A 16,584-nucleotide genomic window follows, 5' to 3' on the forward strand; every position below is an offset into this window, starting at 1 on the left:
ATATATAGATTCTTTGAACAGCATTCATTTGAAACATAAATGTCTTTAGTGTCACATCTAATCAATTTAATGCATCCTTGCTGAATAAAAGTATTACTAAAAATAATAATGTTAAAGTAGAAGTCATAAGTTGTCATACAGTATGTTGATGTAATATCAAATTAAAATGATATCCGCTCTCTCTCTCAATGACAGGAAAAGAGTGAAAGTTCCAGCAGCACTCGGTCCCAGAGCCCCGAGTCTACATGCAGCAGGTGAGGTCTTATGCACGTTTAGATCTTTTTACAAACACACACACACTGCTTACAAAACCTGTTATTATTATTAAAATGGAGGAGAATGTCTCTGAAGGGTCCTCACATACAGAAAAGCCCCCCAGAACTCTCAGAAATAGAAATTTGTTTGCATTTGAGCCACATCAAATACCAATCGAGCAGTATAGTAGCTTATCTGAGCAGCCTGTGACTGATAATGGGATTTTTAGACCTACGGATCCTCAAACTGATCTGTGCTCGAGTGTGTTATCGGGTTAGCTTACACAGCGCCTTCGGTTTATTTTACAAACTTTGCATATAGTTTCGGCTTGATCTGGATCAGATATTTTCACAATCTGTCAGACAGATGGCATATTTTCATTCCAAGGTATGGAGTGAAATTTTGGTTCAAATATTTTGATCATACAGTAGATCTGCTCTCAGTGTTGGCCATGAAGAATCATCAGTCATGTAGACATACTGCATTCAAACTAGACAATGCAGGATTAACTGAGAGTACAAGGACATCACAAAGCGCGTCTGAATTTGAATGCATTTGAATACAGCTGGTAAGGATCAGTTCTCATGCTACGAAATCTGTGGATGGGCATGATAAATGGAGGAGAGGAAGACATTGTACTGTCTCATGGAAAGTTTCCAGTAGCTCTTCTTAGAGTGCGGATGAAGCCACCGACCAAAGGTGCTCCAAGATGGAGATGATGTGCAGTTGTTCATTGTAGGGAAAAATAGAAGTAGGAAAAAGTCAGAATTACAATTACCTGTTTCTCCAGTTCCTGTGTGATTTGAAAGCCACGGTGATGTCCTTCAGCTGATTATAATACATATAGTGTCTCTTAATTAAAGTGTGCTGGATCCCTCCTCCACTTTGATTGCGCAAGGTCAGTCTGTGAGGCAGTGCTGGGAAAAGTCAACAGTGAGTTTCCTCCCACAGTTTCTGTGTGACTGAGTATCTTCTCTCAGTTACTCATAAACTCATCTGCATTAATCTGTTGCAACAGCAGCCAAATGAAGGATGTTTTTACTGTCAAAAATAGTCAAAAATAATAGCTGCCTTCTTCCATCCTTCTATGCCTGCACAATGCATCAAAATAAAATCAAAAGTGTGATATGGCTTAGTGTGATTTTCACATTGCAATGGCTGCATCTTTTTTAAATATAGGCACTGCATGCTTCAGAGTGAAGTTTATGCAAGCAGTGTTTTTAGTGTCTTGCAGTGGTTTGGTTCACAGTAAATGCTGATCTCATTTTGGGAATGTTATGTGTGACAGCAACACCACCCTTTTTTTTTCTTTTTTTTTTAACAGTACAATAGTATTACTATTACAATTGTTGTCAAAAACAGTGGAAATGTGTGCCAAATCATTCAACCCTTAAAGGATGTTTTACACTAAAAGATTTTTGTTATTATTTTTACTGGGCAAATACAATATAAATAAAACTATAACTATACACTATAAATAAAAATCCCCAATTATTATCATTCTTTCCAAACCGAGCTAAAAAAAAAATAAAAATAAAAATAATAATAATAATAATATAAGTTTTTAAGCAAGCAGACATGGTGGATGATCAAAAATGGACAAAAATCCCTTAGACTTATATTGACATAAGCCATATTTAGGGACCAGAAAATGATAGACTCTTTTGACTTGAGTCAGCAAGTAATCACCCAGAACACCCTAAAAACTGCACAGCAATGACCACACAAAACACTTCAGAAACCACCACCGCTTTATTGACTTCAAGACAATTTCATCAGAAAAAGCTATATACAGTTGTAACCTTTTGGTGAAGATTCTTGCGAAAGTGACTCAAGACCTGAATAAATGAAGAAGTACTTCCTTTCAGGATATTTGTGATTGGAGATGGTTCAGACTCCGGCTCACCATCCAGTCCTACTTTAGAGGAGAGGAGGAGACCTGGAAACCTGCTCATCTGGCAGGAGAGAGAGAGAGCCCAGCAGCAGAGAGACAGAGCTAGCACCACGTGAGTGGATGATGGGATTGAATGAACGTATGGCGTCAGAAAAGACTGTTAGGCCTTAAAAGCGATAGAACTAACAAGCCTGTTTGCTAATGCATGGCAAGCAATAAAGAATACAAAAGCACATTATGGCTATAAAATGGCCTTTTTTATTTCCTTTCTGATGTTTCATCATCAAAGGCCTTGCGGCTGTAAAAGAAACCACTGTTACCTGCTGTCGCATGCCTTTCCTTCATTAGTGTCTTGAATCATTGTGAAGCACAGCCAGAAGGAGAACGTCAGAGGGGCTCTCCCAGAATGCCTATATTTATAAAAACACAGTCTTGTGTGCTTTTCTTCTGTATTAAATGGCTATTGACTAATAAATGTTTGATGTCTTACAGTTTGCAGAAGATGACTGTAAAAACAGGAAGTAACTTGGCGTCAACGACAAAGCACGGAGGAACAGGAAGTGTTTCAGGGTAAGAGTGGAGCGAATGGCCTGCATATGCATTTGTCTTCTGCGTTTGCATGCGTGCATGCTTGTATTAACATTTTGTTGTGGCAATCTGAGTCTCTTTTAACAGAAAAGGCAAAAATCTGAATTTGAGACACTCAAGGGACCAGATTACTTGCTGTGGCTAAATAATGAACCGTCAGATCAAACAGACATACTGTACCTTATTTAAAATGAGCTTGCCTTCATAAAACAGGCGTGATGTAGTTGAAGTATTACAGTTTCACTCTGTAGTTGTCTAGGTGGTGAAGTTCTTAAAGCAGTTAACACGCTTTTCAAGTTTTGCGATCAGTTGATTGTTGATCTCTGTGTCCCTCTAGTGGTGATTCTGATAGCAACTCTCCACCCAATGGCCTGAAACAGAGATGTGCAGTGAGTACTTTTCCTGGAGTGTTTTATTATACATGAGAGTTTAATTCTACCTTACAGTAAACTTATTTCTCTCTCTTCCTGTCAGAGTGCAGATCCGGTTTCTCCATCCTCTCATTCGGGGTCTTTACAGCGCTCCATCAGTCGCACAGGTACCCTCCAAACCAAGATGCTTTCTTTTCTTTCTCACTTTCTCACTTTCAAATCAGACAGCTTTCTGTTGGTCAGTGCTGCAAATCCACATGACCAGCTTGAACCATGCTCTGAAAATATAGTTTAATTTACAGGTTACCCTTAGTCACTAAAATAATTATAATTCAAATTAAAATAACTGCATTTAAATGTTTTACGAGCTGAATGTACTTCAGGGATTTTTACCAATTTACATGACACTTTTCAGTCATTCATTTAACTTATTTTAATGTGTTTCTTCTCGTTTTAAAAAATGCAAACATGCTAAACAGCACTGTGACCACCAGAAGGCAGTGCTGTTTTAAAAGTGCTTTAACACTTTTTGACAGGGATGTTATTGTTGTTGGGTGTTTGTTGTTGTTATTGAGAGTAATTTAATATAGTTTTTATCTATAAGTCAAGTCTAGTTATTTTACCTTTATTTGTATACAGTAGCGCGTTATACAATAGTAGCGTTATACTAATAAACAGAAATGGAGAAAAAATCCTTTTAAAAAAAACCAAGCTCAGTTAGGGGACCAACTCTTATCTGGCCTATATATAACATAATCTAGACACAGTATTTTCTGTGTTCTGCTTAAGCTGTATTGATATGTACCCAGTCTTTATGTAACTTCAGTATTTAATGAATCATGTTTGTATCATGTTCCAGATGCATCCTCTGTGAAGCCGTGTTCTCCTCCAGGTTCTGCTCCCAAACCCAACAGCTTCTTATTCCGCACATCCTCACGCTGCAACGTCAAGTCAGGTGCACACACAGAGAAGTGCATCTAGGAATATAGGAGCTATTTTCTTGATTTGGCCAATAATACATATATGTTGTCTCTTTCTGTCAGGATCAGGAAACAGTTTGGCGGAGTCTGGCCGCAGTGACTCCAGCTCCACACTCAGATCCCCTCGAGAGGAGAGAACAGACATCTTGCAACTGCGTAAAGTAAAGAGGCGTCCCGTGTTATTCATCTCACCATCTCTAGCTCTTCTGACACACCTCACCCCAATTTTTGATACAGATACTTATTTATTACTACTTATTTTATTTCTAGTATGTATTTATTTATTTCTTTTTTCCAAAATATAGTTTAGAACTAAAATGTACACTAATGTTCAAAAGTTTGGGGTCAGTAAGATTATCATTATTATTATTATTTTTAAATAAATTAAAGCTTTTATCAAGCAAAGTGCATTGAATAGATAAAAATCGACAGATAGCTTTTATAACAATGTAAAAGTATTTATTATTATAAGCAAAGGCTGTTTTCTTTTTCATTAAATAGTCCTGAAAAAAAATAGTATCACAGTTTTCACAAAAATATTAAACTTATTTCAACATGAATAATAAGAAGAAATGTTTCTTGAGCACAAATCAGCATATTAGAGTACATTTGACAGTATTACTGTTTTGTACTGTTTTTGATCAAATAAATGCAGCCTTGGTAAACAAAGAGACTTCTTTCAAAAGCAAATTTCACAAATCGATCCCAAACTTTTTAACAGTAGTGTAATGAGTAATTAATTTTATTAATAGCTTATATTATTAATAGGTCACTGTGAGTGTCCCATAATACTTTCAGTAGTTTTTTAATTTTTTTATTATTATTATTATTATAGTCCAGTATTGTTTAAGGAGTTTAATATTCATGATTTGCCTGATTTTCTTCAACAACATTCAGCTGTTTTATACGTGATATGTTCTAAATTTGATCTCTGGGGTCTTGAAAAGGTGTTATGTATCTTCCAAGAAAATTCCCTCCGGAGATCTGTTTCTTTAGTTTTAAAAGTATTATTATATTTTCATTTCTTCACTTTCTCCATGTCTCTCTGCTAGATTCTGGAGTCACGTCTGAAGATCTCTCTGCCTGAGGATCTGGGAGAGGCGTTGTCCAATGGCACAGTTCTCTGCCAGTTGGCCAATCACGTGCGACCTCGTTCTGTGTCAATCATCCACATCCCCTCACCGGCGGTGGTGAGCTACTGCTAAGATCTTATTCTCATCATGGCCAAAAAATCATCTACAGTAGTATATCTATGTCTGGATATTTCTGGGTCATCCTTATTTATCCATATTTTAAAAAGGCTGGTCCAGGATCAGCTGGATTACTAGAAGGCTGCATATCCTGTTGGACTGTAATTTTTATAAAACTGCCAGAAAGCACTTTTATTCAGAAACTTGTTTAAGTGGAATATTTTGTAATGTATCACCTGAATCTATTTTTTGTCTTATGTCAAGTTAAAATGGTTTATATAATAATTTTATGCCGTTGAATAATTAATAAAAAAACAATACTAGCAGGCTGTTCTTGAATTGCTTTCTAATGAATGTATGTGCAATCTTCCTGTTTGTTCAGCCAAAGCTGAGTGCTGCCAAGTGCCGCCTCAATGTCGAAAACTTCATTGCCGCATGTCGTAGACTGGGAGTCCCCGAGGTAAACAAAAATTTCATCTTTTATTGTTTGCTTCTTTTATTATACTCCATATTATTAGAATTCATAAGAACTTACACATGCAAATAATCAAAAATATAAAAACACACATCCACACACCTTATGTGACTGCAACAATGTTGAAGCTTTTTTATGTTGTCTTTCAGTTGCTTCAAGCTCGATTTGCTCCTTTTTGTGTGCTCTTTGCCATTTTATTTTTTGTTTATCTTGGATATCTTAAAGGGGTAGTCACCTCAATACTATATCATGAACCGCACGCGTGTAAATAAACAAAGTGCTGCACGTCGTTCTGAAACGAAACTTCGTTCTGACTAGATCACAATAAAAATAATAGTGTTTTATTATCATATAGAAATAGTCAAAACAGTGGGAATGCATCATATAAAACTCAAAGTAAAAAATACCCCCCCCCCATTTTTGGGTGAACTATCCCTTTAAATGATCCTGCTTTAATGTTTTTGGCTTTGTTCAACACTTGTGTCCAAACATCTTTGTTTGTCCCCTCTGCATTGTTCTTCCTGTCCTTTTGTCTGTCTCTCTCTTTCTCAGATGGAGTTGTGTTTAGCGTCTGATATCCTGTGCAGGAAGCTACCTGCAGTGCACCGCTGTGTGACGGCGCTCCTGGCAATAGCAGGAGGAGAGGAGGAGGTGAACGAGGACAACACTGGCACCTCTCCCTCTGTCTCTCCTACCTCCCCTTTCTCCACCGGCTTCCTGCTCTTCTACTCTCTCCTCATGGCATTGCTCTATCTGTTCTACTGCCTCCTTACAGCATAGTGTGAGCGAGTGTCAATGTGTAAATGTAATGGATTTCAAAGTCCATCGTCTCTGTACTGTGAACACTGTCACCGACATGTATATCAGAGCAAATTCCTTACCCATAATGCCTTTCAACTTAAACATTATCCACACAGATATCTAAATGGTTTGGAAAATGAGGGTAGTTGGAAGACTTAAGAACTTAATTTTTCTATAAATAGTGAAATATATCGCAAATTATTAAGATTTTTCCGCACCAAAAATGCTCATAAACAGCTCTTTAATGGCCACATACTCTTTTTCCTTTAGAGGATGTGAAATTTCTTTGTATATAGACGTGGTTTCCACTCATGAAGGGCTTTTCCACCTGATTGCCTTAGCATCGCTGGCGATCCCAGGATAGTTTAGACACCTTCTAGCGGTCTTTTTTAAGGGATCTTGTTATCTTAAGAGGTTTAAAACACTGGCACAAATTCTCCATCCCCTTTTTTTCCTCTTGAAGGGCTTTAATATGGCTTGTATTTGCTCTGCACGGTCCTCATCAAAAGTGCCTGTAGTTTCCTTCTGTTCACACAGCAGTGCAAATGGGTTTGTAGCATCTGCTAAACAGTCTGTTTAACAGTGGCTAACAGTGTGGTGATGGTACTTCTCGGCTTAATTCGGTTTAATTCACACGTTGTTGAAATCTGTTAGGGTCAGGGCTGAGTGGACGATTTCACTTTCCTTTTCTTGTCTTGCTGACTGTGACCATCAGTGGGCAGTGCTGTTACTAAACTGTTCCTTCAACAATTTTTGACGGTACGAGTATGATTCGAAGCTGCGCTAACTTGTTACTTTTTTGGAATGGTCGTTATCTTAATATAATTATTATATGCAAGCAGTTCAAGATTAAGTTATTGTTTCAGTTTATTTATGTTTTTCTATGTTCTCCTGAAGCTGCATTTGGTGGAAACCCAGTCTCACTGAGCACATTATTTGATTCATTAAATCGAACAGATTAATACAACTCTGATTAAGCTGCATTTGTGTTACTGTTCATGGATGCATCATTTAGATATGCAGACATTACCAAATTACAACTTATAACATTATTATTATTATTAAAGATGAAATGATTGTGAGTCGTGTTTCTCCTCAGCCTTCTTCGTCTGCCGTCTCCTGATTTTAAATAGTCCTGTAATGTGCCATGAGCACCCATCTTTTCCGGTGCTGTATGCTGGATGTTGCTTTTGTATTCCGTGCCTACTAAATGTGATTTAGGAGCTTTGCCGACAGTTTACTAACGAGCAACCTCTCATCTGGAGAGAACGATAAGAGGAGAGGGAGAGACTGGAAAATAAGGGCATATGAAGGGATGTGCTATAACTAGTTACTAACGCATCACCCTGCGATGTCTTAAAACATATTTTAAGGGAGTTTGTTCAAACATATGTTGTTGTAAGTTGATGAGGTTTTATAATAATGTACATCGTTGTCAATGCTTAAAGTGAAACATAATAGACATTTGATTTAAAATGTCTACTCTGATAATGACTTCACATGTAGCATAGACGGACTTCCTTATAGTTGCTCAGTAAAGGATTGTGATGTGCTACATGTTCTACCGTCCTTCTCATAGCCTGCATTCTCTAGACTCAGTTTAGAGGACCCCTAGATCTACATGAATGTTTCAGTCCACATGTTACCTAGTGGAAACTGTTGCAACACACAAAATGTATTTTGTAATATTTATAAAATACTGTGTATTTAAGAAGTTAATAAGTTTATATTGATATAAAGATTTTTTTTTGTCTGTAAAGAAATTATTAAAAAACTGAAACACTGATTATGTTTTGTCTGCTGCTTTACATGTGCTTTTGTCAAATGTTTATGACTGACTGTTGCTCTCGCTCATGATTAATTCTGCTTTAGTTTGTTGTCTCTCTGCTGAGGTTGAAATCCTCACATCAGCTCGTCTCTGTAGCTAGATATTCTGTGGCCTTCTTCACCAAAAGGTAAGTGTTGATCCATTATGTGGACAGTAGTAAACAGAAAAAGAAAAGTATACACTATGCTACACAGTGGGGTCCAAAATCTAAGACCACATTGAGAGCTTGTGGACATTGCTGCTGCCGTTAAAGCAAAAAAGAATGATAAAAATTGCAAAAGAAACTTTGCTCTTAGAAAAATGCTTTTAGAGACTTATGGAGCCCGCTGTGTGTTTGTTTATGATGGAAGCTACGTATATACAGTACACTACCGTTCAAAAGTGTGGGGTCGGTAAGATTTCTTTGTTTTTGAAAGAAGCCTCTTGAGCTCACCAAGGCTGCATTTATTTGATCAAAAGCACAGTAAAAACTGAGATTTTTAAATGTTATTACAAATTAAAAGAACAGTTTAAAATGTCCAGCAGCCATTACTCCAGTCAGATGAAAACCGTGTTCTACTACATATTTTTTTTGGTGTTACTCCGCAGAGGTGACCACCCAAACAGGCTACAATAGTCAAAAATAATCACTTATTATAAATGTACCGTAGTGATTTGGGATACGACAAAAATGCATTTTGGTAGATGAATTTATGATGTACTCGCTCATTATATACATATAGCAAATTTTGAACAGAAAAAATTACACACTGTTGCTTTAAATTAATAGAAAATTCCAAAGAACAAATTTATTTGATAGAAATCTTTAATGTATAACTATTGATGTTGTTACTGACACTTCTGATCAACTGAATGCGTCTGCTAAATAAAAGTATTAATTTCTTTAAGAATGGCAGTGTATGCATACAGTACATGTAAGAGTTTTTTGATACGATAGAATTGTTCTTTCCCATCAGCACAAACAACTTTCCAAACCCCAGAACAAATCAAAGTAACAAAGAAACTAGCTGAGCATGTAAGTGTTCACCCACTAAGTAAACGCTACTTTACCAGCTGGTCATAAGTCACTATGAGGTATTTAGATGAAACAGTTCACTTTTTGTCTCATCAAACTGTAAACATTAACTCTGCAGGAAGTAAAGAAAGAACACTGCTGTAAAGTTGTCTTTAAAGCAACTTCAGGCATTTCTTAATCAACACTTAAAATTATTGATTACTTCTGAAACCATTAAAGTGTGTCAAAGCAAGAGAGTTGCTCACTTGTTTTCTGTTTATTGTTTTTTATTAATTAACTGGCCAACTCATTTTTCACTTTGACATTATGAAGTGCTTTGTGTACATGAGTTAAATGGTGTCATTTTATTCACTTAATTATGGAACAATTAAAAATGTCTCTGCCATTAAAGAAAATCACTTCCAATTTCAGAATTCTCCTCATTCTCCTATAATTATGTGTTTCTTTTATGAATTGATGAATTTGTTCATTTGGAACTACAAACTCTTTGTTTATAATACTCTTCTGTCACGCACGTTTCTTTATAGCACTTCATTAGTATATAACTTTTCTGAGCACATGAAATATAAATCATAATTGAGTTCTACACAATAAACAGTTCCAAAATAAATAAATCATTTCAGTAATTGATGCCCCTAACAATAAAGAAATTCATCATTGCCAGTTGCCATATGGCTGCATTCATGTTTTCTGTGTACTGTAAAGCTGTTAGTAAACTTGAGAATATATGTGCATACACACCTATTTAACTTAACAGAGAAGCAGCAAGAACCCAGATGTTGCAGAAATGTTTTTAATAGGGCAACAGGAAAAACAACCTCAAATGATGTGTCTTATAAACATCATTACTGGCTTCTTTATGGTACAATAGTGGGTTAAAAACACACATACGGTCACACTATAATACTGCTACGCTGTTATTGAGAGCATACAGCAAAATCTGATAAATACTGCATGTGTGATATACAGCCTGAGTATGGCAATAAGAGCCTTTTATCATATGCAACTCATACTTAATGTATACTGTTAGGGCTGACTGAGCTTAATAATTGGAATGCACGATGGCTTGTTATGCTCCACACACTGTACTGAAACAGCACCCCCTCTGTGAAGTGCTATAACTGCATGCAGTGCAGCGTCTCCGAGAGACCGTGTCTTAAATGCTGCTGCTGTGCAATATAGCTGGCAATTCAAAGAAATGGTTTTGAGAGTGTTGTGTTGTGCTGCATGGTTTGCCTGCCCTTCCTGTGTCACGTGTTTCAGAGTGTCCCAAGTGCCTCTTGTTGCCACTTTTTGTATGTGATCCTGTCTGCACCTGAGGAGGATCTTGCAAGTTGTAAGTCCTTCAGATGACAGGAGTTGCATGCCTCAACCATCCTTAGGTGCATGGAAAGCTTTTCATATCGAGGTCTAGGATCTTGCTTGTTTACCCAGAGTGCACGTCACCCTTCAGCATCTCCTCTTAGAAGCATATATTTGCAGATTTTAGGGCCTGCAATACAAAAAACAATGTTTCTGGAGCTGTCTGATTGTGCCAAGATGTTCTATTGCTTATTTTATGAACTTTTTCCCGTGTAAACAAATTTAAATTGGTATTCTTTTTTCATCATCAAATCCCACCAGGACACACTGTGTCCGCCGCAGCTGATTCTGGAGGAAGAGGGGCTCACGCGCATCGCTCAGACCGTTCAGGCACTTTTGGAGTTGCCTACGTCAGGTTCCCGTCGCTCATCCCGTCAGGACCCCTCAGGGCTTCCTCTTCAATCCACGACTCAAAATCAAGATGCTGCCTCCTATTGATCAAGTGAATATTTCCAGCAGATTTCAGATGCACAATGTTTTTTTTGTTTGTTTGTTTGTTTTAATGTTAGAATCCAATTTTGATCAGGAGCCATCATGTAACAATACCAGCTTAAATGATTTAACATGTTGCCTGTTACAATGCATGTACAGAGGATTTTATGTATATTACAAGAACCAATTCATTGTGGCTATTGAAACAGACGAAGCACAATAAAGCAAGTTTAACTTAAAACTGCTTGTCTGTTGCATATTTATGCAGAATATATGATACATGATGCAAGACGTTCCCTAAATGAGCCTCGTTATTGAAGTAGTTGGCCGTTCTTGTGTAATCATTTTGTTGGTGCTTCCTCATAATTGAAAATTAATTAGATTTGTAATCTCAGCTTTATTACAATGCAAATTGAACTGGTTTTTCACAGGTAATTACTCTTGCGGAGCAGCAAAGGTGGCAGTAATCTTGTGATAAGCTAAAACCGCTCTTGGGCTCAGATTGTGACATTTTGCTCAGAATTGGAGGGTTGCACAAACAATGTGGCTCCCTATAGCTCTGCCACGACACTCTTATTTAGCAATAGCTGTGTGTCAAATGATCTATTTAATTTGCTGTGAATTAAAAAGGAGTTTATTAAGAGTGTAGCTTAAAAGCTGAAACAACCTTTTAACCTATTTGTTTTGTTTTATTTTAAACCAGCGACTGGAATAAAAATTTGAGAAAATGAATCTCCACCTTACACAGTTGGGAATAAAATGAGTTGATTATCCAGCTTGTTATGTTAAACAAAGACTAAAAACCATTCAGCAGCTCAATCCACAGGACTTCAGTGGGAAGCGGTCTGGATTCTGATGTGACTCTAAAACACAGAATTTCTTGAGTTTGAGTCATGTTTTGTGTAACTACCATGTTTCATGACTCATTCAGTCTCTCTTATGTTTCTGGAACACAGTCAGATGTTCTGATGTTGAATTTCTTGGTATAGTTTGTAATTGATTGGTCTCTCAGTTACAGTTACACCATTCAGGCCCTGAAACTGACTAATTTGGCTGCTTCTGTCAAGTGACAGATGAATATGATCCAAAATAACATGTAAGATATTTAGATGTCAAGATTTGACATCAACAACAAACGTATGGACTTTCTTATCTCCTTTAATATGTGCTTTTGGTATCCTTATTGTGCACAATTATATAATTAGGTGTATTGCATGTAGCCCTGTTTTTCCCTGGTGTCCTCAACCCTCTCAGACCCGCAGCCAACATAATGCCCATCCTGAACTATCTTCAAGAGACTATGAGTAAGAGCTTTAATACCAACCAAGCAAAATGACTCTGCAGGAGAATCAGGAGAACCCTCTTTTTTCCCCCACTAAATCTGCACTATGGGAAAGACTACTGGGGCTAGTTGTCACATTTATTTTTTTTTTTTTTTTTTTTTACTGAAGTGATTTTTTTTTTGTTGTTTTTTTTTGTTTGAAGGTCATTCTCTGTATGGACATACCTAAAGTCTAGAAAAAGCCATTGAACGTTCCTACTGCTGTTGCTCAGGAAAAAAAAGTATAGGTCATTGAACACATTAACCTGCTGTTTATTGATATTCTTATTGAATGGATAGAGAAGGTAAACTTTTTACTATGTAGTACTATAAATAATAGGCTCTTCAATAGCTTTCAGCAAAAATTAAATAGCAAAAATAGACAAGTTAACAAAAAAAATCAAGCCGCTGTTTAGGCCAGTTGGTTACTGTAATTAATAAATTATATAAAATAAAATTCAAAACAAAACGTACCGTATTTGACAAGACAATAACATATCTATGAATGTTTGGGTGGTATTTCAGTTGTTGAGATTAAATGATCATTCATTTTCACTAAATAATATTCCTAATACAAAAACTGGGTGCTCAGAAATGCTTTTTTCATAATGTCTTTTGATACTGTGTACTGTATCATGCCAAATGGACGCACCAATGCTGCAACTTAGTTTCTTGAAAGGTAATGACATCCTAACAAATACTGGGTACAATGGGACTAAAATCTTTATGATCAGAGGTAATAAACATTATTAATTAATAACCATTATTTATTACATATGCTGAGAAAATACTTGATTGTCAGTTTTGTTGAATGTGATTCATATGTGGAATATAACTCTTCGAACATCTCCATTTTCTGAAAGCAGAATAAAAAGTCCTTATGAAACACTTAGTTAAGAGGTTCTGAAATGCCTGAGATGATTATACGAACAGACAACTGATACACTATTTGCTGAAGTAGCTGTTTTGAACAAGTATGTACTTAAATCCACTCAAAAAATTGCTTTCAGGTATGAAAAATATTTGCATATGAACATTTTGCAAACTACATCTGCACTGTATCCGTAGTGTCTGAAGTATGGTGTTAAAGACTACAGTCCCCCAGCAGACTGGAAGAGGAGTCTTAGTAAGTGCCTTTTGTGTGACACTCAGTGGGGGAGATGAATCTGAGAAGTGACGTATCTGAGCTGCTATCCAAAGGATTAAAGGTCTGATTCAGAGGTTGGGTGAGAAAACAGCAGCTATTGAGTTCAGTTCTGCCACTCTGGAGCTTTTGAGAGAAACTGTCACTTATGCTCCGCTTTGGCTTTCAAAAGCTGACAAATTCACATTTGGCACCAAAGCAGTAGCAGTAACAATTGGAATTTTTGGAAGTTCCACAATCCGTGCCACTGGATATAATGTAGCCGTGAGTGAAAGGCTGTCAGGCTCTATAGTCATCACATGCTGTTTTACATTCAGTCTCAGATGGTCCAAAAGCTGTACTGTAGACATACCAAATTAATAACAGGCGGCCTGCATCAATTATTAATGCAAGCACTTTCTTCAAAGTGCATCTTTAATATTGCGCGCAATACTCCTAGACGCACCTGACCAACATCAGCTCAGACTCAGCACACTTTCAGGCATGTTGCCAGACGTGCCCCTGATGATGCTGTAATGGGAGGGTTGTGCATGCAATATTTAAACATAAATTTTAGCACAGCTTTGATGCCTCAATACTGTTGATTAAAATCAGAGTTAAGTGCGCTGTTTTCTGGCCACTGAGGAAATACTGCTGTAAAATGTCTTGTGTGAATATTGCTGTGCTTCAGTTTTTAAGCACTGACATGCTCGATTCTCATGTCCCACCCAAAATGTGGTGACATTTCCACTTGTTCTAGGTTTTAATTTGTTCTACATTCTTGTATCATGTTCTGTTCTGTTGAATTGAATGTTGCTGCATTACGTTTCAATTATGCTTTGTCCCATTGTTCTGTGCTCGGCTCTATTGAATCACCTTTTACTCTGCTGTGTTTCACTCTGCCCTTGTCTTATGAAGTTAAAGAACAGACGGTGGCCTCCAGTTATATTGACTCACCAATGATCTAGTCACATTATCATCCACGTTTCAGAGCATATGGCTCTATGTAAGACGTTGTAACCTCTCCAAGTAGCTTATTTAACGAGGTCCTGCTTTTCTTGTTATTTGTTCTTTCCTGCTTTGTGGGATATGCTTATAAAGTCGAGTAGAATCAAGTTTAGTGCGGTTTAATTTTTTGGGGCAGTTGCTTATCTGTGCTGGACAGCTGCATCTCCTCATTCATTAGCACTTTGAAGGATCCTGAGAATAATAGTCAGCAAAACCAGTCCACAATCTGTGTTCTGGCAAGAACTATTAAACGTGTTCAATAAACTAAACTAAGATCAAATTAAACTGAATGAAAAGTAGTTCATTATAAACATCAAATGTCTCTCTGTCCCCCATAAAAACGGTGATATTGGCCTGTCCCACATCAGAGGTCTTGACCTGCTTGACTATATCTAACAACTAAAATCAGAGAATTATCATAGGTGCATTATTTTAGTAAACATTATCTGAGAAATATTACTAAAGCATTCATTAATCCTACTTAATGTTCATTTTAAACATGACATACATTTGATACATTATTAAAATCAAAAGTTGTATGTTACTATAATTTAATGGACCTGAGTTAATTAATGTTAACAAAGACTAAATAATAAAATAATCAAGAATAAATATGATATAAAAGATACAGTAATATAGATATATAAACATAAAAATACTGAAGCAAATATATTGCTCAACATATTGCTAATGCATTAACTAATGGAACCATATTGTGAAGTTTTACCAAAAAAAAAAGTATTTTTAATTGCCAGATTGCATTTATAGCTGTCATTTTTTCCTGCATTTCTGTGAAATAAAATAAAATAAATAAAATAAAAAATCTTAATATTTATACATAAGAACACCCGATATTAGAATATATTTTTAATTTTATATTTATTTATTATAATTTAAATTTGGGTTCTGTTCAAAGTATTTTATTTAGCTGTTTATTTAATTATTATTATTATTATTATTATTTTAGCTAGAAAATAAAATATCACAAATTAAGTTTTAACCATTGTACTGTATGATGAACTTTATTCATTGAAAGTGTCATAGAATGCAAATGTCTTTGTATTTTTATATTTGTGACAGTAAGTCACACTGACTGCAGGAGCATTTTGAGTGTCCTCTTTTATTAAAGAGTGAATAGGTGCTGATATTAAGAGCTGGGGGTGATTCAGTCTACTACACTGCTTGATTTCCTCTCCCAACTTAACAGCTCCTTTACCTTTTCCTACATAATTAATCACACACCATCTCCCATAAACATGAGAAGGATGGACTCGGGGCATGTAGGAGAGTGAGAAACTAAATTTAATTTAAACCAATACAATGCAATGCACACGAGCACAGCGTGAGAAGTGCCTGCTCAGCAGACTGAATATGGCCACGACACTGTGCAGGATTCATTTCAAGTAAAAACAAAAATTGAAGCCGAAAGGCTGCTTGTCAGTTTAGAGCGATGAGGGTTTCTGCTGACAGCAGAGTTTCAGTTCCTCCCTGCTTTTAAATGTACCAGCTGCAGCTGTCAGTGGAGCTTTATCGGTCCACATGAGGGGGTGAGGCAGGTCTCACTGTGTGTAAAGAGCTGCAAACAAACAGAAACCTCCCGAGGGTTTGAGATTCAGCTGCAGAGAGCCACTGTTTCATGCAGGTGGGGTCATGTGGTAGAAATTTGAACAAAATCTTAAGCTCTAGTGCAGAGACACGTTTATGGACTAATTCTACACTAAATTAGTCTTTAGTGACTAACTACTTTTTCATAGTACTACTTTATTTTTCATAGTGGTCTTTGTTCAGGAAACCATTTTTAAGTCATTTTTAAATATTCTTATTCCTCATTTAGGCATCATTGGGAAACAAAAATACCACTACCATTTAGATATACTTCGGAATGTTTTGATAACTTCTTTGTTGTTGTTTTTGCATTGGTTTCACACAGAAATTACACAA

At 36.5% G+C, this 16,584-nt stretch overlaps 1 protein-coding gene across 3 annotated transcripts in view; it reads left to right on the forward strand.

Moving 5' to 3' along the window:
• LOC109095033 (leucine-rich repeat and calponin homology domain-containing protein 4-like) overlaps positions 1–11,432 on the forward strand; it is a 33,760-nt gene extending 22,328 nt beyond the window's left edge. The window contains exons 9-18 of one of the 3 annotated variants that reach the window (XM_042760820.1): positions 196–254; positions 2,124–2,261; positions 2,642–2,719; positions 3,075–3,126; positions 3,212–3,275; positions 3,968–4,063; positions 4,152–4,249; positions 5,141–5,278; positions 5,661–5,738; positions 11,021–11,432. In XM_042760820.1, coding sequence (XP_042616754.1) covers positions 196–254; positions 2,124–2,261; positions 2,642–2,719; positions 3,075–3,126; positions 3,212–3,275; positions 3,968–4,063; positions 4,152–4,249; positions 5,141–5,278; positions 5,661–5,738; positions 11,021–11,197 — 978 coding nt within the window. In that variant the 3' untranslated portion in view covers positions 11,198–11,432. Of the gene's footprint in view, positions 1–195; positions 255–2,123; positions 2,262–2,641; positions 2,720–3,074; positions 3,127–3,211; positions 3,276–3,967; positions 4,064–4,151; positions 4,250–5,140; positions 5,279–5,660; positions 5,739–6,305; positions 8,341–11,020 lie in introns of those variants that run through there. The other 2 variants (XM_042760817.1, XM_042760821.1) reach the window with 2 other exon arrangements.
• The last annotated feature ends 5,152 nt before the right edge of the window (positions 11,433–16,584 follow it).

The sequence above is a fragment of the Cyprinus carpio genome, chromosome A7 (assembly GCF_018340385.1).
Source record: "Cyprinus carpio isolate SPL01 chromosome A7, ASM1834038v1, whole genome shotgun sequence".
In the NCBI taxonomy this organism is placed as follows: domain Eukaryota; kingdom Metazoa; phylum Chordata; class Actinopteri; order Cypriniformes; family Cyprinidae; genus Cyprinus; species Cyprinus carpio.